The sequence below is a fragment of the Mus musculus genome, chromosome X, assembly GCF_000001635.26.
Source record: "Mus musculus strain C57BL/6J chromosome X, GRCm38.p6 C57BL/6J".
Lineage (NCBI taxonomy): Eukaryota > Metazoa > Chordata > Mammalia > Rodentia > Muridae > Mus > Mus musculus.
The window spans coordinates 71088203-71110463 of NC_000086.7; the positions used below are offsets into that span (position 1 = coordinate 71088203).

Here is a 22261-nt window from a genome sequence, read left to right on the forward strand (position 1 = left end):
AGCGTTTCTAACAGCTCTCCCTCCCAGCTCTTTCAGGAGCTAAATGCTGACCTTGGGCAAAGCCCAGGTCTTGCCTGCTAATCATGCTGTGCAGCTGAATGACTGCCTATAAAACCGCCTTTATCTTGAATGCCTGCTTGCATGCACTTTGTTGGCTGTCTTCTTGAAGGGAACTGTCTGCGAACCATGTCTGCTGTGCACAGCATTTCTCCCACTTTCGTTCCAAACTGGAGCCATGGTTTCCAACTTGCAATGAAGAAATCATCTTGAAAATTAGATTGGTTCCTAAGAATCTATGGATAGCAACCTTGACTGTTTTCTTTTGTTCTGGAAATATTATCTAAAATATTTGCCAGGATGTATTTCCAAGAATGAAAAGAATTGATTAAATCATGACAGCTACTAAAGCACATTGTCTCCCATCAGACAGGACTTTAGGGCAAAATATTGAGGCGCTTCTTCTCAATGTCCTGTGACAACAAACACTCAATCTTCTCTTTACTCATAATCCATCTGAAGGGGTACCTGCTAACTAGGAACTCTGCAAATCTTTTCTTGCCTAACAGTTAAGTTTCTTATTGTTGCTATTAAATGACTGCTTGGATACTTCTCATGCATGGCCAGTTTGGGATATTTATTAAGTACCCTTCTGCCTTTATCCATTTACTTACGTGGTCTTCTTTGTTGGACCTAACACATTATAACTGAAGAACAGATACAAAAGAAATATTGAGGCACTTCTCAATGTCCAGTGACAATGACCTTCTGATACCCATCCCCCTTCTCTCACTAGTTCCAGCCATGTCCCGCTTTCTTTGGGCTCTGAGAGTGAAGAATCATTGGTGATCAATGTCCTCGTAGAATGCAGGGTTCTGATACCCTGGATCTGCTGTAAATTAGAGTTGATTAGGTTTCACTACCATTTACTTTAATGTGGAGAGAGGGGCCTTAAATTCCCCCCTTAAACTCTACTGGAGGTCTGGAGTTACTCTAGGTTCCTATCAACAGACTCTGAACGGAAGTTGGTGCACTCTATCTGGAAAAGCATAATAGGTAGATGACCACAGAGGAAAGCCAGTCACTGATGCAGAAATGGTGCCAGCTGAAAAACGTTGTAAGGTTCTCCAGGCCAAGCTCAATAGTATACCAAGGGAAAATGAAACTTAAAGCAATGAAACCTTGGCAGGGAGATGTTGCAACCTATATGACACCTACAGGCCCTGGACAGCCTGGAAGGTTGCCTTGTCGGTTATTTATGCTCAGGGCATTTCAGAAGGAAGAGCCAAGGAGGTACTGCACCTAGTGTCTGTCTTCAATTAAATCCTGATGGCATTGAGTCCTGACTTGGTATTCAGTGAATCTGACTTTTACAGTCAACACTTGTTTTCCATGTGGTTGCACAAATGTTTCTGTGTTGCCTTGCCAAACTGTATGAGAAGAGGTGTCGTGGATTATAGTCTGTGTTTACTCCCAACATTAAGACTTTAGTATTCTAAGTTTTACTGTAAAATTGGACAAGACAAAGTAACATCAAGTCCATTCAGTCCCGCTGCTTGTTCCTGTTAAAAGTTTTGCAGAAAAGAACTGTCCTTCACCTATACCTGCCATAAACACAGCACCTCTCTGCCCAAGTAGAGCTTTCAGATTTCAAGGTCCTGTGCACTCACACATACCTTATGAAGGGACAGAGCAAAGAGATCAGCCCCATTTTGCAGGGTGAGAAATTCAAGAACCCCAAAAGTCAGGTGACATGAAGACTTATGGCTGGCAATCTCTTGGCTCCAAGGCCCATGCTTAATCTACTATCAAGTGTACATGCTTGCATTTGCTTGCAGTTCTGATTGGCATCTGACCTTCACTGTGACATGTCTACAAACTGTTTCAACAGTCAGAGGTGATTGCCTGCTGAAATCTCTATAAAATCAAACAATTTCCAACATTTTGCTTCTTTCTTCTTCACATTTCCAGTTAATCTTATATGAAAAGTCTAGAGTAATACTGTTAGAAAATCGTTGCCAGGAAAATAAAAGCCTTTGGGGTCATAGCTGATAAGTAAATAAAGGCATAAAGACTAGACCAGAAACCATATATTGTTCCTGTTTCCTTTGTTGGTCAGCTGAGAGACCACTTGAAGGCCAACTGAGCAGCAAGTCCATCTGCATGGGCAGTTGGAAGGATCAGTTATTTACCATCACTAAAAGGATTGATCCCAAGCCAGAAGAAGGACTCTTTCCCCAGGTCCTGTAGAGTTCAGTGCCGGAGAATGCATGCCAATGTCTATGTGCACCTACTTCTCTATGTGTATAGTTCAGTTGGTTACTGGCACAGTATACAGAAAGGACAGAAATGGTTTCCTAATACCTTCCAATACAACCCTAACTGTGATAACCAGCTATGGAAAAGCTTAGAAGAACTAAGTAAGTGGACATTAATTGCAATGGAAACAAGCTCATACATTGCCAGACCCTCTAGTATGTATTGCCAGTTCCAATTGAAGATCTATTGCATATCAGAAAGTGTATGACAGAAGAGGTTAATGGGAGTCACATCCCATGACTGCTTTCTTTTTTAAAGAAATGTGGCTTTGGAAAACTTCCACCTTGCATTTCTTTGAAGGCTAGGTCTGCTAGTGTAGAGAGTGTGGCAATGTCAGCGTTATTGTCACTGCTTTAATATACTCTTAGTCAGCCCTCATTTCTTGCTGTTCCCAAATTCCAAAAAAAAAAAACTCTGTTCTCTGCTTGCCATGATGAGTGGTCACCATGTGTTGTTTAGTTTTAGAGTCAAGTAAGTTTTCCCATAATGGCCAGCTGGAGACGCAGCTTGCTCTCAGTGAACTTGGTGGTTTATACAATTTCTGGCTCTTTGAAGCAGAATTGTTCAGTCTGAGCCCAAAGGGTGGGACCATGAAGTAATTGTATTTGCCAGCAAGCATCAGTATTGACCTGAATTATTACTGAGTGACACTTCACACCGAACGAGTGTGCATTTTTAACTTGGGTGGTATGAAGAAATCCTGAAAGCCAATGTGCAGACATTGGGGTTCCCTGTGAAATAGCAGCAGCATTGTTTAAAGTAGTAGTGAGAGGTGTCTGCAAGAATCCTGCCTCAGTTTTGCAAGTGACTCTATGGTCACCTAGCCACCAAAAAAAGGTTTTCCAGCACAGCGGTCTCAGCAGCCGAATACTGAGCAAATGCATGACAATATCCAGTTTCAAAGGGAGTCAATCTGCCTTGATGTGAAGGGTATAAACACTCATTTACTCCAAAACCCTTAAAAATGTTGTCTAATCCTTTCTTTACAAAGAACAGCCTTCTAAAATCCTGAATGGGAGTAAGGAGTGATAATAAATTGAACTTGATAAAAGCAACTTTATCAGGACACAATTGACACACCATAAATTTATTCATTGAAAGTATGTTACTCTGTTTTAGTGTGTTCAGAGACAGACAATCATGGCCACAACTCCAGAACAGTTTCATCAGAAGAAACCTGTACTTGTCAGTAATCAATACTATAGGCAACCCTTATGTGTTTATGGATTTGCCTGTTCTGGGCATTTCATACAAATGGAATCACAGCGGACTGGAGAGGTGACTTGGCTGTTCTAGCAGAGGATCTGGCAGAGCACCCACATGTACTTGCAATCATCTCTAACTGATTCTGTGGATCTGACCACCTCTTCTGGTTCTGCGGGCACCAGGCATGCACATGGTACACATTCTGGGAGGCAAACACACAGATACTAAGAATAAAAATAAATAAATCTTTAAAAATAACAATTGGAAGCCAGGTAGTGGTGGCACACACTTTTAATCCCAGCACTAGGAAGGCAGAGGCAGGTGGATCTCTGTGAGTTCAAGGCCAATCTGATCTACAGAGTTGCAGGACAGCCAGGGCTACACAAAGGAAACCTATCATAAAATCTACACCTAAAATCAAAATAAGTAAACAAACAAAAACAAATGTTTATCCCTGAAAACACACACACACACACACACACACACATATATATATATATATACAAGTAACATTATATAAACTGAGTAGGTTATATTTATATATTTAGAAGTATGTGTGTGTATGTGTGTGTGTGCATGCATGCGTGTGTGTTAATAAAAATAAAAGGCCATGGATTTGAAAGAGAATAAAGAGGGATGTATGGGAGTATATGGAGAGAAGAAAGGTAAGGAGGAAATGTTGTATTTATATTACAAACCCAAAAATTGAAAGAAAGAGAGGGAGGAGGGAGGGAGGGAGGAAGGGAGGAAGGGAGACAGAGACAGAGAGAGACAGAAAGACAGAAAGAAGAGTAGCAAGGAAGGAAGGGAGGGAGGGAGGGAAGAAATAAGGAAGGAAGAAAGGAAGGAAGGAAGGAAGGGAGGGAGGGAGGGAGGGAGGGAGGGAGGGAGGGAGGGAGGGAGGGAGGAAGGAAGGAAGGAAGGAAGGAAGGAAGGAAGGAAGGAAGGAAGGAAGGAAGGAAGGAAGAAAACAGAAATAGAATTACAAACAATATGGTCCCTTCCTTGGCACAATGGTTCTGAGGGATATCTGTGTAGCTCTTGCCAATCCATTCTTGTCTAATACTGAGTAATATTGCCTTAGGTAGATACTCTCTCGACATTTTGTCTAGCCACACACCTCAGGGGAAATTTGGGGCTTTTATGCATAGTACCTCTAGTAATATCTGGGTCCCAAACTTTTAGTAGAGTTTCTGCATTCTATGGCTACTCTCCCATTCTCAGTCTAGCTGTTCGCCTTTCCACATCTAGCAGCAGCCTGAGAGCTTTCCAATTTCTTGGCATCAGCTTTAGATTTTTAGATTTGTTTGTTTTCTTTGAGACAAGGTTACATGAATACTAGGCTGGCCTCAAGCTAGCTATGTAGTCAGGATGACCTTAAACTTCTGATTGTAGCAGAAGATAGCCTAGTTGGCCATCACTGGGAAGAGAGGCCTCTTGGTATTGCAAACTTTATATGCCCCAGTACAGGGGAATGCCAGGGCCAAGAAGCAGGAGTGGGTGGGTAGGGGAGCAGGGCAGAGGGAGGGTATAGGAAACTTTCGGGGTAGCATTTGAAATGTATATAAAGAAAATATCTAATAATAATAATAATAATAATAATAATAAACTTCTGACCATCTTTCCAGATACCAGGATTTCAGGCATGTGCTACCATATATGTTTTATGCAATGTGGGGGACTAAATCCCACCTAGGGCTTTGTGCACACTGGGCAGGTACTCTACTAAGCTACATCCCCAGGCCCATATGTAGTTGTTAAATTAAACTTTTCAAAGTGAAAAGTGACATTTTCCAATATTAACATGTTTATTAGCACAGAACTGTAATTATATGCCTTGCAGCTCTTGCATAGTGTCAAAACAGCCTATTCAAATGCACAGAAATGTTGAATAACATTATGCATTGCTAAGCTTACTTGGGCTCCAGTACAACAATCACTGAAGCTCTTGACCAAGTAACTAAAGTCCTGAGGGTGGTTCTAGGGAAGCTTGTCATCCAAGCTTGAGTGCACCTTGCAGATCCATTCAGCAAGTAGTTCCTGAGACCCCACTGTAAGCATGAACACTCTAGCACAGCAGTTCTCAACCTGTGGGTCACAACTACTCAGAGGGTGAATGACTCTTTCATAAGCGTTGCTAAGACCATCTGGAAACACAGACCTTTATATTATGATCCATAACAGTGGATAACATTACAGTTATGGCAAAATTACAGTTATGAAGTAGCAACAAAATAATGTTATGATTGGGCATCACAACAACATGAGAACCTGTATTTAAAGGGTTGCAGCCTTAGAAAGGTAGGGCTACTGACACATCAAAGACTTGACTCCTCTCTGGAAGAGGACTGGAATATCAAATAACTTCCAATCAAGGCAAGGGGAATAAGAGGGAGTCCCCCATAAACAGCGAGTTCTTCCTGTACCCCCTAGGTTTAGTTTCCTTGACTAAGATATCCTCTTCGACCTGTGCCCCAGATTGTTAGTTCAGATAATGATTAGTAACAGTCAACCAGTGTCCTGCACAGGATGGACTGAGGCTTGTGACAATAGAAACGTAGTATGTTTCCGGGGAAGCATTTTCTTTCTATCTTCAGCTCTTTTTCTTTCTACCATCCATGTTGAAAGTCTGAAGAATAGTAGCCTCGGCCTTTTAGTCTACATGCTGCCAGCCAGCCAGTTATACAGCTCTTTCCTCTCTTTCTCCGCAGTCCTGGCCCTGCCGGTACTCAAGCAGGATAATTGTGGGAATGAAGGTGTAGACCACTGCTTCAAGATACAGATTCAAGATTTTTGTTCAGAAAGCTCTAGTTATTACCCCTACCTAAACTTGTCCTCTTTCTGTTGGATTTGGAGAACATGAAATCAATAGAATGGTGTCTTTTGAAGGCCTTTGGAGATTTTTCTGGTTTTGTCTTAATGATTATTTTCTTTAGCTTGAATGTATGGTGTACTTTGGTTTTGTGTTACTAGACCTGAAATAACCATATCTCTATCCCCTACAGGCTGAAAGTGCTGAGCTTCTGTTGCTCAGGCTTAATGGCTGCATCTGCACTAATGGAAGGCTGTTTCTCTCTTCCTCATTTGCATGCACTGTGTATAATATATACCATTTTGACCTTAGTATTTGATAGATATCCCAGTTAAGGCCTCAGGTTTGGTTTCTAATACATCCAAGAAAGGCTGAAGAGGAAATGATTGTTGATTTGTTTTAAATAGGAAGCGAGATACAGACATCTATAAACTGTTTGAAGCAAGAATGCCCTGGAAGAAATGTCTCAGAGGCAACACAAGGAATCAATAAGTCCTGGATCTGGAGGCTGAATTCTTTTTAAGTAACGCTCAGCTTCTTACTGGGAAATTATTAGAGTCGATGTAAACTGTAAACACAATAGAGAGAAGCCCCCTTTACCTCTCACACAGTATCCCTTCAAGTTAGGTGTTCTCTAGCAGTCATACAATATCAAAATCAATAAAGTGATACCACACCATTAAGGGATATATGTTTTATATATATATATATATATATCCCTTAATGGGAAAATCTGTACTTTGTTACAGACTTTCATTTTCATGTGTCTAGATAAATATCCAGGAATACAGTTGCTGGTATTTATTTACATGTTCTTTTTTTCTTTTTTTTTTTCTTAAGAGTGGGTGTACCATTCCAAAGGTCCACTAACCATGGATGAATGGCATTCCTCCACATCTTTCCTAGCATGTGACGTTGTCACTAAATGTTTTATAAAGGCAGAAAACTCATGTACATGCAATGTTATCTGGAGCATTCAAAATGGATGGGTTTTTTGTTTTGCATCTTTATCTGTTACTATAGCAGATAACACCCCAGCATTATATGCCTAGCGCAAAGCAAGTTAGCTTGTGATGGTATTTACTTTTTTAAGTGGTTAAAATGTTTTTGTAGAATTGTTCTATGTACATTGTTCTGCAATTTTCTGTCTGAACAGTCTGTGTCTGTGGTATGAAGATAATCCAACAACCCAGCAAGTATTCCCTGAAAGAGGCCATGCTCATATAGAGTGGATAATAACTCTGATTTAGTACCACATAGAAAAGAAAATTACAAGCTGATCTTCATGACAGACAAGATGCAAACATTTTCAATAAAATGCTGGCAAACTGAGTTAACTATCACAGCAAAAAGATCATTCATCATTTGAGACTATCTGAGCCCAGAATCTTCCTTTTGCTGTACTGGGAATGGGGATTGGGGGTAGCATTCACAGGTCAAACCCAGGGCCTCCAATATGCTAGAAAAGCTCTCTACCACTAAGGCACATTTCAGCCCCTTCAAAGTTTCACATCCTGGGTTTTAACAATTATGATTCCTCTTTTAGAATTAAAATGATAGAGTTTTTGGGAATTAAAATGATAGAGTTTTTAATATTGGGTAATTTGGCCATTTGTACCTTAGGAAAATTGCTCCATTTTTAAAAAGATTTGCAAATTTAATATGTAAAATAGTGTTTTCTAATCTGCAGAGTGTGTAGGAATAATTCCTTTTTCATTCGTTGTAATTTTTAGTTTTCCATTTCACCAATTTTACTAACTTTGTCAAACCTATCTTTTTGCATTGGCCTTATCTCTTGTTTTTTGTTTTCAGCATAATTTATTTTAAACTTTTTACTATTTCCTTCTGTATGTATTTGAGTTTCTATGTTCTTTTTCAAAACTTAACATACCCCCCCCTTACTTTTAATGGAAGCATTTAGTGTTATGACTCCTCTTGGAACAGCTTTACTCATGCACCACAACTTTGAGAAATTGTGCTTTCATTTTCATTAACTTCAGCATATTTAATTTCTTTTCTTCAAAATTCAGACACAATTTTAAGCTAGTGCTGTTGTTTCTAAGTGTTTTAAAAAATATTTATCTTTTTTCTTTTGTTTTCTAATTTGATTCCATTATAGTAATAGAAAATGTCATGTATTATTTCAATACTTTTACATTTTTATAAGTCATTCATTTCGTTCATTTGTACATCCTATGTTTTTCAGCTCTGTTGTTTGGAAGATGTCTTTTTGTCATTGAAATGGTTTTGATCTCATTTTAATTCATATTTGCCTAATTAATTTCTTTTATAAGAATTTTCATTATTTAAAGTTTAATGCATGTATACAATAAATATGATCATATCCATTCCTCATTTCCCTCTTCCAACTACCCATATATCCTCCCAATATGTCTCCCTCCAAACTTCCTATGTTCTTCTTAACCTACTAAATCTGATTAGTGCTGCCTATGTATGCATGAGTGTGGTGTCATCCACTTGAGCATGGATAGTACATCACTAGCCAGTTCCTCATAAAACAGTGATTCTTTCTCCCCCGCCCCCACCCCCAACAACTATCTACTGTCAATAACTCCTCAGTGTGGCATGGATTTGGAGATTATCTACCCCATCTATGGCAGAATTTGACCTGGGCTGATCTTGTACATGTCTTGTACAGGTAACAAAAGCTGCTATGAGTTCAAGGGTTTAATAGTCATATCATGTCCAGAAGACAGGTTTCATATCACCTTCCCCTATCTTCTGTGTATTATTTTATTTCTGCTTCTTCCATGCTATTCCCAGAGCCTGAAATAAGGGGATTGATAACGATGTCCTGTGACGTACCAAAATGAAATAAACAATTCAAACATCTATAAACAGTGATGATACTGAAGCCATAATAAAAAATCTCCCAAATAAAAAAAATGGCCCTGAACCAGATAAATTCTTAGCAGAATTCTACCAGAATTGTAAAGAACTAATCAGATTATCCCATAAAATATAGAGAAAAAATAATTCCTTTCTTTTTTTCTATTACAAAACCAATATTATCCTGATGATCTGCAAAACAGATGAAGTCATTGCACAAATAAATAAATAAATTGCAGGCTGCTCTTCTTCCTGATAGATAAAGATGAGAAAATTCTCAATAAAATACTGGCAAATTGAATTCAATATCATATTTAAAAGATCATTCATCATGACTAATTTGGCTTCGTTCTATTAATTCAGGGATGGTTCATCATACATATATCAATAAGTGTAATTAATCATTTAAATGAATGAAAGGCAGAAATCACCCAATCATCTCAATGGACATAGAAAAATTCTTTAACAAAAACCAACATTGTGTAAATGAGAAGAGGAGAGGCTAGCGAATGAGGACGCATTCCTCAGTATAATAAAGGCTACATACAACAAACATATAGCCAATGTCATGCTCAATGGAGAAAAACAGCTGAAGAGTTCCCGCTGAGATCAGGAATAAGGCAAGGCAGCCCACACTCTCTCCCTCTATTAACATGGTGCTTGAAGCTATAGCTACACTGTGATAAAAGAAGGAATTTAAAGGGCTACAAATAGGGAAATAAATCAAGGTATCCCTATTTCCAGATGATGATTCTACATACAGGAGACCCTAAGACTCCAAAAAGACTCATGGAGATAATTAATTTAGGCAAAGTGGTGAGATACAAAATTGACACACAAAAATAAGCAACCTTCCTGTATACTAATGACAAACAGACTGAAAAAGTGAGGCAATCAATCCCATTCACAAAAGTCACCCAAAATATCTGTAAGCAAACTTGACTAAAAAGATTGAAGACCTCTATAATGGAAATCTTAAGACATTAAAGAGACACTAGAAGATGGAAAAATACCCTATGCTCACAGGCTGGAAGAATTAATGTTGTGAAAAGATCATGTTGTCAAGAGCAATCTATTGATTCAATGCCATCATCTCAAATCAAAATTCTGATACCATTAATTCACAGACAGAAACACTCCAAATTTTTATGTAGAGGGACAAAAGACCCAGGGTAGCCATAGCAAACCTAAACAACAATGATGAAAACAATCCTGTGGGAGGTATCACCATGACTGATTTCAAATTATTCTACAGATATGTGGTAATGAAAAGAGCATATTACTGGCTGACACAAAAGCAGACACATAGATCAGCGACATAGAGTTGAGGACCCAGGTATAAGTTCATGGAACCACACTTCCATGGTTTTTTTTGACAAAGATGGCAGAAATATGCATTGAATAAAAATTAGTTTCAATAAATGATCTGAGAGAACTGGGTGTCCATATGTATGTTTCTTTCCCTTCACTTTAAATCTTCTTAAATTATTATATTTGAGCAAACATCTTGAAATACTATACTATTAAGTGATGGTTTTTATCTTATTTGCCAAACTTTTAAATCATTGTTTAACAAACTTGTTGATATTAGTGTTTATTCCTACCCACTTATATGTTTTCTTTCTATTCCCTATGAGGTTTGTTCATTTTTTTCTTTTTCCTCTTTCTATGGATTACTTGAGTGATTTATTTAGAATAATATTGGATTCAAGTATAATATCTATTTGTTGTGTTTGTACTCTGTATTACTGTGTGTGTGTGTGTGTATGTTTGTAATTTAAAATGTACAACCATTGTCAACATTTTACTACTTTTAATGAAGTAGAAAAACCTTGCATTTCTTTCTACACTTTTACTTCTATTTATAATGTAAATTGTGTTAAATTGTCTTTCCTACATATTTAGAACTATATTAGACAATATTATAATTGGTAATTCAACCATCAACTTATTTAGGAAATTTAAATATGAAGGAAAATCTATTTTATTTAGCCATATTGTTTTTTTTTCTCTACATTGTTCTTTCTTCCTTGCTAATACCAACATTGTTTCTTCAGTTGTTTTGTTTGGAGAACTTCCTTTAATTATTATCTTAGTAAAGGTGTGTTGTTTAATTTCATTGTTTTCCATTTATCTAAGAATACCAAGATTCCCCCTCTATATCTGAAACATTTTCACTAAGATTTTGTGCTGAAGCTCTCTCCCACATTTGAGAATTGATGCATTATTTCCTTGTGACTGCTGTAGCTTCTGAGCAAATTATTTGCCATCATTGAAGCTAGTTATCTCCTATAGGTAGGAGTATCATTTTTTTCTGTCACACTTTCCCAGTCTTTGTCCTCACATGCAGAAGTTGTACTGAAAGGGTACGTGTAATCAGCTGCTCTTCCCATTCTTCTTTTGGTCCCATCCACTAAATTTACTTAAGTTGCTGTGGTTTCTGGTTCTAGTATTACAATTTCCTGGGATTGTCTCTGTTTTTGTTTGCTTGTTTGTTTGCTTGCTTGCTTGCTTTTGTTTAAAATATTATTCTGTTTCTTGTGGAAGCATTTAAATGATTACTGTTTTTAAATTGTCAGGTAATTGCAACATCTTCATAATCTTGGTGACACATCCATTAATATTTTTTCACTTCATTTTTGGTCTTGGGCCAAGTGCCTTTTTGCTAAAATAGGATATTTTTGATATTTAAAACTAGCTCTTATTGAAATCTTTGTTTCAATTGGCTTGGCAGGAAAGGAGGATTGCATTTTTCTTTTACTCAGCAATATAAAAGTGCAAGTTTTCTAGAAAGTTTCTTTGATGTAAAGGAGGTTGGGACCCACATTACTACTAGGCAAGCACGTGACATCCAAGTTCTCACGAGGCATCTGTTGTTATCACTCCAGTGGAACTGAGAAACGTGTCTCATTACTCCCAAGGAGGAATACAGTGGGATGCCCACTTGGTCTTTGCTGGTGGAATGGGATGGGACTGAAATGTCTTTTCTGGTGGTTAGCTGGATTAGAACAGTTTTGTCTTAAGGTTCTCAGTCTCAAAAGTCTCTTTCTTGGTCCTATGACTAGAAAAAGAAAACCTTTGTTTTTTTGTGTGTGTGACCATTGGCATTTGAAGTCGCTGATTTCTTTGGCTCTAAATCTAGTAGAATATTTGAAGCAAAAGAAATCCTAGAGAACTCATCATATCCCAAGGTCCCTAGACTATTTATATTCTCTCTACCTTACAAGATCCTCTAATGTTTGTTTTATACAACATGACAAAGATTTTGTTTTCACTCAGTGGGAAAAATGGGGAAAAGTGATCTCTGACTTTCCTAGCATCAAGATTTTAATGCCTGGTACTATACAGAAAAGGGACACCACAATGAGAAAATCTAACCCCATATTTGAATACCTTAATATAGTTTTGACTTCATGTTTTGAAAATCAGACAACTGCTTTGCCTGGGTTTACATGTGTGTTCTTACCACATGGATGATGTGCTGGAGTAGCGCATTTGATGTCCTCTCAACCAGTGCACCAGGGCTTCTGGAGCTCCTTTCAGCATCCATTCCCTCTTTCCTGTGTCAGTCACGATTGGAACTGTTGGTCTGTTCACTTGGATGGGTATTGATCTAGCCAGAGTTATCACATGCTCTGAAGGCTGGTTATAGTCAAGTTGAAGAGCCGCTAAGCCATCATTTTGATTCAGTCGGCATGTTTTTCACCAAAGGAGACTATATCTCAGAACATAGGAGAGCCCTCCATGAGTCCTACACAAAAACAAAGCTAGACCGAGAACTCACTTTGCCCATCTGTATGTCCAGTGCCATTTTAGTCTCATCGGGCCTCTTCTCCACACTCTCCTATGTTTTCAGCACAATTTGTTTATTTCGTGGCCATGGGTGGCTATTTTATCCTGGACAAACTGGTACATGGGAGTATTCCTTATCCCTGGGGGTGGGGTTGACTATGAGGTTGGTATGGTGGGAGGAGAGACAGGAAGATGAATGAGGCAGGTCCCACATAAGCCTACCTTCAGAATTGAAAGCCTGTGAATCATGGGGTCAATGGTCTCATCTTAATTTCTGAAAGACAGTGTATTTTTTGTCTCCTTAAGCCCTGTGTCTAGGTCGTTTGGAAAACGCCTTGGAGAGTCAAGAATAAAATTGCAGGTCAAACAATGGATGACTGGAAAAGTCGGCTTGTAATCGAGAACATGCTTCCCCATTTCAACATGGTGGGAAATCGTCAGGAGACCAGAAAGCTCCAGGAATCGGTCAGAAAATGGGCTGTGGGGGGAGGGTGGTGTTGAATGCTTCTAACCTTAAATTTGAACATGAGATGTGTTGTTGAAATCCTTTGTACAAATTTGGTGTTAGAAATCAACTGAAAATACAAGGAAATTTAATACAGAAAATGAACCACCTCAGACCCTTTAGGTTCCTAGAAAACAAAACGAAACAACAACAAAACAAAACAGTAAGAAACTAGGCATAAAAAAAAAGATTCCTACCTAACTCTGGCCCTGGTATCTTTTCTTAAAGTCATTTAACACATCTGTGCTTTCCTCTCTAGGAACCCAGCCATCATCTAAGTGTTTAGGGATTCCAGTGCTAGTTCTAAGGGCACGCATGATAGTAAGCTTAAGTCTATAGTTGGTGCCTGCAACATCACCAGTGTATTAAGATTAGGTTAGCAGGAGCTGCGGCAAACACAATGGCTGTTATCTCTGGTTATTAGCCCACAGAGGAGTGGCTTGCCTAATCTCTGAATGTAATAGAGCAGAGGGGAAATAGTTCCTATAGAGCCATGGATCTGTTTCCTTCCTGTTCATGGAGCTGAGCCCTGAGCTCTGAGGTAATGTCAGTTCACATGACTGGGAGACAGGTCTTCCCCAGTTCCCAGGGCAATGTGTTTTGTTCATCTTCTGAAAGCTGTTATGTGTACAGGTGTGAGTGATTCAATCGTGTTTTTCTTTATTTCTTCATTGTCAAAAATGTATTGAGGATAGGCTATTAAGTGGAGCACATAACCTTGAAACCTTTGGTGTCTAGAGTACCACAGCATTCACAAGGACAGGCAGTCCGGTGGGTTGGGCAGAGAGAGACAGGTCAATTGGTTGGCCCGTATGACTTGTTTTCCAAATTTCCAGCCCCAGTTGAGGCATTTCCCAAAGAAAATCTCCCTTGTAACAATGCTTTATATTTCAGACTTCCCTTTGATCTAGGATGTCTCCAGAGTCCACAGTCAGTTTAGGCTTGATTTTAAATTCTTCCGTTTTCCAATCCACTTGGGCACAAATGTGGGTGGGCTATAGGGACAGGAAGGAGGCTTCCCTATGACTTACTCGCTGTCCAGACACATAAAAATAAAATGTGTCTGGTAAGTAATGTTTTGTTTCCATCTGTGTAAGTCATTTGCATGCCGTCTAGGGATCCCTGTCCTTGGAACAGGTCTCACTGTGCAGCAGCTATCATGGCTCATGCCATTTTCTGGCTTGGGATCTTATGGCAAATGCCCTCTAGATCACTTTATAAGCCTTGCAAAAATGCACATTCATTGCTTTAGAGTCACACCTTGCACTTGATCAAAATCAGCTCTTCCTCTTCCTCTTCCTCCTCCTCCTCCTCCTCCTCCTCCTCCTCCTCCTCCTTTTCCACATCCTCCATGGCACAGCTCATTCTCTACCCTTGGTTCAGTGTGACCCGGCTATTTTTGAAATACCAAGCTGACCTAGAAGACCAACGATTTGCCCCAGTTGAAGGGGTCCAAAAATATACCTGAGTTTCTGAAAGCAGCTCCCTCAGATGAGCCTTCTTCACAGCTGAAACTGCATCTGCCCTCTTAGAAGGCACATATGGTTTCCAAAAGGGATAGCATTGAGAGCAACCACTCTCCAGTGCCTGATAAGCACCACTGCTCCTGTCTGTAAGCATCCAGGGAAGCTCTTGTGGTATGAGAGCAGTGGGTTGTGGTGGCCAGTCAATCCCTGTAGCCTCAGTAAGTTACCTAATGTTAGCCTCCAACTTGGCTGCAGATGCTGAGGATCTGAACAGCAGGGTTCTAGAGAAGTAAGAGTCAGACAGTGACAGAGTAATACCAACATATCCTGTGTGTTCAACAAAAACCTACTGCCCAAGGACGTTGCTGCAGGGATTCCAACATTCATTGCAGAAGGCTGTCCTTAGTAGTAACTGACCTTGCATTTCCAGGGTGTGGCTTAGCTGGATTTCAGATGTTCTGATTGTTGTCTCTCTTTCTGAGGTTTAATGACATCCAGTGCTAATACTGCCCCCTGGTCCCAAGAAACCGCATGAGTCTGGAAGCACAGTGTTTGTGCCACCTGAGTGCATCCTGAATGCCTCCTGAACATAGACATCTGCTCTGGGAAGTAACCTTAATTAGTTTCTTTTTCAGTAGGTTGAAAATCCAGCTAACAAAAAAATCTGTATCATATTAAAATAATGAAATAAAATTCCATCAGTCTAAGAGAAGAGATTTATCCTTGTAGAGGCAGGATCTCCCTCTGTACACTAGGCTGGCCTGAAACTTTTGATCCTCCTGCCTCAGTCTCCTGAGTGCTTGAATTACAGGTGCGTGACACTAAAAGGCAACCTTTTAAATGCCCTGGAATTTTTATGTAAACAACTGAGAGCTCCCTTGAAAAAAGATTTTAATTTGAAGTGACATATTTTCAGCCTAAGACCATGGTCCAGGACCCTAATGTTTCTAGTCTTACACCTGCTCCTAAATAGCTACCAATGTTCATCCACTGCCCTCTAGAAAACAAAATTCAGATGAACCTAGAGCAAGAATAGCCAGGTTGATTTCAGCAATCACTAAATGTTAGCACTAAGTGAAGCTTTTGGAGAGTCAGACCCTAAGAAGTCATTACCATAAGCAAACTGAACCTCAAATAAGTTAAGCATCTTGACCAAAGTCATAAATTAATAACAGGCCAATTTCAGAGCACCAAACTCTGCTGCCTCTTAGACTGAAAGCTTGTTTTGAAACACAAAATGCTGAGTACACATTACAAAGTAAATTGTAAAGAGACATAGAGACTCAAGTTCCTTTTCGGCATTGCTATTCATCTAGTACCATGATGACTTAATGGCTGCTGTGGCTCAGGACAATTTTTCTTTTGGCAACATTTGGCCATCTATCCAAGGTTAGCATATGGGGTCAGCATGTAGAACATCATGTCCTTTCCTTTGAAGTTAAGACTGGACTTCATTTACTGATCCAGTGGGGTGATTGAAGAGCTCAAAGGCATTGAGAGCTCCAGAACTTCATGGGACAAGGACTTAGTGTTCAAGTCATATGTCACCTCTGCCTCTGTCTATACCTATTCCATTTCTACAGCAGTTTCTGGACAAAATGGAGGAGTTGGCCTAGGGATATAGCTCAGTGGGCACAGTGCTTACTTGGCATGCACAAGGCTCCAGATTCAGTCCCCATTACTGCCAAAATAAATAGCATTAACTCTTGTAAGTATTCTAGAAATGGGGAAGTTATGGTCACTAAATGGAAAATTTGGTGGAAGAAAAGAACATGTACCCTCTGTCCATCAGCTCTGTTCAGGAGCCTTGGGATTGTGGTAGAGTTACTCTATAGGTTACATCAGCTCTGTTCAGGAGCCTTGGGATTGTGGTAGAGTTACTCTATAGGTTACAATGAGTTGGCATGCCCCATACACGTTATAAGCTTGCCAAATACTCTTTGGCTCAAAGAGAGGATGTTCTTATCACTTTCTTTATGGACAAAATAATAAGGCCAGAGGAACATAGTACCTTGTAGAGAATGGCTAGTGAGAGGGTGTAAAGTTTTTTATCAACAGTTCCCAGTGAATAGTACTAAGTGTGCTCTGCCCCTACAGAATGATCCAAACCAACTCCAATCTGTCTTCTCGCCTTTAATTAAAAGTAGGGAACAGAATTCTGGGAAGAGAACACATACCCCCACCCCATAAAGAGTATGTGGGTTTTGAATCACTTAAATAATATTGCCCCTAGTTCCACGTGACACTATTTCCTTTAAATGCCAGTAGGAGGCACTTTCCATGTCCTCTGTGTCATGTAATTCAGGTCAGGGTCTGTGCCCAACAACCGTGGAGCTCTGTTCTGTTCTTTGAACAAAGAGTACTGAAATCAGGAAGAAGACCTCAGAAAGTTCCCTTCATCTTGAATTCTGAGAGTACGAATATGATTTATAAGGGCCTGTCTATGTTGGGCATCGTATCACAATCCCAGAGCCCAATCCCTTGTATGTACACAGCTCTAGGCTAGATTCTGGAGTCCAAGACTTTAGTCTTCCTTCACTGAGAGCAAGTTTATTCTATGATGAAGCTTGAAACCAAGAGGAGTGAATCGGATGTTCTGCCCAATTTATTGCTTCTTATGCCTGGGTTAGATGCTCCAATATTCACAGGGTCCTCTGCCCATCACATTCAGCCTTGGGTTTTCAGAACAGAGCACTGGACAAAACAGAATCTCAGGTGTCCTGATGCTTTCAGTCCAGTGGCATAAACAGAAGAGTGGATAGTATCTTTATTGCATTTGTGGTGGTTCCATTTAGCTCTCTGTCCAGCACAGTCATCCTGGCAGAAAACCAAGCTGCTTTAGAGTTCCATGAGGAGGCAGGAAGTTAGAAATTGAAGTGACTCTGAAATCTCAAGGTTCAAGGGTTGATGTCTTTGCCAATATTCTCTACTTGATGTAGGCTAGAGGCCTGCTACAGATACAACTGTGGCCCCCCAAAAGAGGATCCTAAGTATGTGAGCTGTACTACTGAGACCCAGGCCCTGCTTAAGAGAAGGCCCCACCACTTATGGACTTCTTTATTGTTGTTTTGGCTTTTTGGACTTCTTAACTTGAGCTTCAGGCCCCTCAGTTTCCACAATGGCCAAGTGGCTTTGATAGGTGCTTTCTGCCTACATCAGGATCTCTGAGTAAGACAGAAATGCAGACTTGTCCTAAAGTACACAGGCTATGACTGGTCTTGGCACCTCTTTAGCAAACAGAGATTAGCACTGGCTCACAATTATTTTTCTCTATCAGAAAGGGAAGGGACAATATGTCCTTGGAGCTCAGTTTGGAATACAGAGGAGCCCTAAGGATGACTATAGTCTCTCATTGGCAGCCCAGTTGCACAGAGAAGAGCTGGATTTATAGTGCAACTCTGAGCATTCTGGGTCAAGGCCTGCAGTGCGTATGTGCCTTGCTATTTTGGGGATCCTCCCCATGGAGCACGCAGCTGTTCGCTCCCTTTGCCTGCCCCCCTTCTCCTCCTTCTGCAGCAAGGGCCCTTTCCTGCTACTAACACCCAACCAGGGAGGGAAGCCAGACACAGGCGTTGCCTGCAGACTGCTCTTTTCTGCAAGGGCTGAGCTACTCTCAGTTTGAAAAACACTACTGGGCTCTGCATTTGAGTCCTGGCTGGGTAGCCCAGCTGAGCAAATCAGTGACCTACAAATCAGCCTGTTATAAGTGGAAGATGCTGGGTACGAAACTCCATTTGTCAGCTGGCTTTCACAGGCATGTGGAATCTCACTGCCTGCCTCTGAACTGATGGGAGCATACAGTGGCCTTGTTTGGATTCCTACACAGCTGCTCCCTGCAAATTCCATGATATTAGGCTCACGGTAACAGGTATCTGGAAGTAGAGCCACTATAGGCATAAAGGGCAAATCAGTTGTATTCCTCCAGAGCATGAACCAAAGAAGAGCCCAACTATGCTCAGAACGACATTTGTAGGGAATGTGTAGCCCTGGGGGCCATACCTTGGGGGATGTGTGCCTATGGCACCCCCAAATCCAGGCAAGCCTGTGCAAGTATAGACCTCTTGATTTCACTAAATACCCTAGGCTGGAGAACTTGATATGTGTCAGTTTAGGCAAAGATGTGGGTCAGAAGCTGCCCTTGAGGCAACGTGTTCCAGACTTTAGAGGGTAGCCAGAGTGCATACCTCTCAAGTCCAGGCCACAGATTCTGTTTCTGTAGTGAATATGGAATAATTTACAAGACCTCCTGTCCTTCCCATTCTGCCTGCCTGCCTGCCCCTGCTTTCTCTCTCATATACCCCCTCTTTCTCACAGATGGCCACCCCTAAGATTTCAACCTTAGAAAGGTGAGGATGAATCACAGGCCAGGGAACTTCACCACAGGCATACAAGCCCAAGGTCAAGGCTCAGCAGCTCTGTCATTACTTGCTGCTCTTCAGTATAGGCCTGCCTTTGTCTGTCTCCTTCCATTGTCACAGTCTCCATGGCCTCCTAACTCCCCAGGCATAACTGTTTCCCCATTCCTTGTCTTCCCAAAGCTATTTGTTCCTTTCCTACCATGTGCCTGAGACATCTTGAGTTTCTGCTCCTGCAATTGCTGCTAAGCACCTTGTACATAGTAGGTTCATACCAATATCACTTGTACATCACTTTGTACAGAGTAGGTGCACACCAACATCACTGGACCAATTACTGCTCTTACCAGTTTCTGAGACATGCTTGTCTTGAGGCCTTCTACTGAGAATGGGAGGAGAACAAGATAGATAACTTGCAGAACACCATTTTCCACAGAGGGTAATTTCAACATGCAGTGTCACCTGACTGAAACTTTTCTGTAGCTCATCTATAGAGATGAGGAAACAAGTCTAGCCTTCAGAGGCATGCTGTACAGGTGAAAAAAAATGCATAGCCAGCATAGCACCCTTCAGGTTGCTTTGAGCCATTGGGATGAGGTGACAGTTAAGCCATGTTGTCATAGAGACCCTTGAAGGCCAGAGATAGATGCTCTGTACAAAATGAAAATTGCCCAACTGCATACAAAGGCTGAGAGAGCAAGGCGCAGGGGAATCCAGCAGGGGATGTTGTTCCCTCCTTTCACTGGAGCCAGAGTAGTTGCCAACAGTTGTGCAATACGTGTCATTAGTATTGGTGAAGCCCAGCATTTGGGACTGCTACATAAATTGCATAGTTCAGAAATGGTCACTCAAGTTTCATTATGATTAAAATAATGCAGCTCTTCTCCCAAAAGGTTGCAGGCACATTCCTTCATGAACAGTAGGCTAGCACCACATGGGTTTCCTGCTTCACGAGCAAGGGGCTTTGGAAATACAGTATTTCCCAGGGGAAAAAGTTCAACTCATGTCCCAGATCAGGGCTTGGGAAGCTGTGCACTGGGACTATGAGTAGCCCACAGGCTGTCTTGGTAAATAAAGTCCTGTTGGCCCACAGCCCTGCCTAGCCCTTAGCATAGAGTTTCCCACACAGTTGCAGTCACAAGGACAACATGGCTTGAAAAGTTTCAGCTAGTCACTATATGGGCCCTTCTGGAAGTTTCTATAAAGTATGATTCGTGTCACTGGGCATGTGGTTCTTTTTCTTCTAGAAGCCATTGTTTGCCTTAATAAGTATTACCGTCAGTACCCACTTGAGGTAAAAATCACAGGGCCTCATGCCTGGCCATGTGCTCCTCTCTGCCCACCCCCTTGTCCTAGTTGATCTCAGCCCCATGTTTCTTTTCCTTCCCATGCCATTCATTTCACCTCCCAGGAACATCCAGAGAGAGCTTTCACAAACATTGAGCCAATCTTTCCTCTGCTTCACCTTTCCCCACAATGGCTTCCCACTGGGAAAAGAAAAACAGTGCCCAAGCCCCTTCCCATGGCCTGTGAGACCTCTTGAGAGCTCATGGCTACTTCCAAGCTCATTGCCTGCCAGGCCCACTAACTGCCTCTACTAAGGCCAAGAGTCTCCCCCAGGGCCTTCCAGCCTATTGCCCTCCTGCCAAGAGTTCTGTGCCCTACTATTGCAGCCTGCTTCCTGCATCTGACCTTCACTTAAATGAAAAGGTAACCCTTTTTAACACTCTGTCAAACCACCATGTTTTTAATCTTGTGAATACCTTCTGATCTTGTGCTTTTTGCTGATGTAGCTTGTGATCTATCCACTAGAGCTGCAGCTCCCTCACTCAGGTTCTTCTCTGCCCAACTTATTCTCATTCTGGTGGGAGTGTCTGTTATGGAGCCCACATCATCCCTGCCTTATACTGTTGGAAGCCTTTATCGTGGTGGATAGATAGGGAAAGCAGTGTGCTTTCTTTAGATGCCTCTTTTTCTGGCGTAAGCTTCGGGTGAGGATGGTCTCTAGTGTTACAGTTGCCCATATGGACCTCAGCAAAACTAAACAACTCTTGCCTTTCCTCCTCCCTCAGGATAAGCCTTTTAAGACTGAGGACAATTAACTTGGCCTATGTAAAATATCTACAGGAGGTTATTCACAGAATACCAGCACCCAACCCTTGCTTTCTGAATACATGACTTTATACAGCAAAGTGCACGGTAGCTAAGTACTCTCCATCCTCTTTTAAAAGACCATATGACATGTAAAGAACTTATGTTGTTCTGCCCTTACTTACGTCTGCCCTTACAGCTGACGTGAAACTATATTACTGGCAGTATACAGATAAATACAAATCTCCTGTGTTTTCCCCCAATAACTTAGCTTAGTTTTCCCAAAGAATCAATGTTCATATTTCTGTTTATAAGACATTCAGCTGGTCACTATATGGGCCCTTCCAGAAGTTTCATGGTGGATTAGATCTGTCAGCACTTAGGAATGAGGTTGATGCAGGAGGATGACCATGAGTTCAGTGCTAGACTATATAATGAGTCCCAGGTCATCTAAAGCTATAGAATGAGACCCTATGAGACCCTATGTAAATCTCGTTCTCTCTCTCTCTCTCTCTCTCTCTCTCTCTCTCTCTCTCTCTCTCTCACACACACACACACACACACACACACACACAAGAGGGGGGCACATATTTCAATTATATAACCATAGTTATTACACATATAGTAAAATAAATACACATCCTAAATTTATTATTTTCATATAACCTAATCTTGTTTATTGTGTCCTTTGGGGCTATGAAATAATGTTTGTGGTCAAAACTGAAATAGAATTCATTACAAGACTGGCTAATATCCTCAAATGCACACTCTTTAAAAATACATTTAAATGAAGGAGTTTTCACTTCATAAAAGGGTGCACTGAGGATTTTCTTTCAATGGAAAATTCCTGCTGCATTTTATTATGATT

At 40.8% G+C, this 22261-nt stretch overlaps 1 protein-coding gene across 5 annotated transcripts in view; it reads left to right on the forward strand.

Annotated features, from left to right (window-relative positions):
- Mamld1 (mastermind-like domain containing 1) overlaps positions 1 to 22261 on the forward strand; it is a 106021-nt gene that overhangs the window by 38167 nt on the left and 45593 nt on the right. For all 5 annotated transcript variants that reach the window (XR_001782752.2, XM_011247622.3, XM_017318531.2 and 2 more), the window contains exon 2: positions 13283 to 13441. Coding sequence is in view for 4 of the 5 variants with exons in the window: in XM_011247622.3 (XP_011245924.1) it covers positions 13346 to 13441 (96 nt within the window). In the remaining variant the exon portion in view is untranslated. The remainder of the gene's footprint in view (positions 1 to 13282; positions 13442 to 22261) is intronic.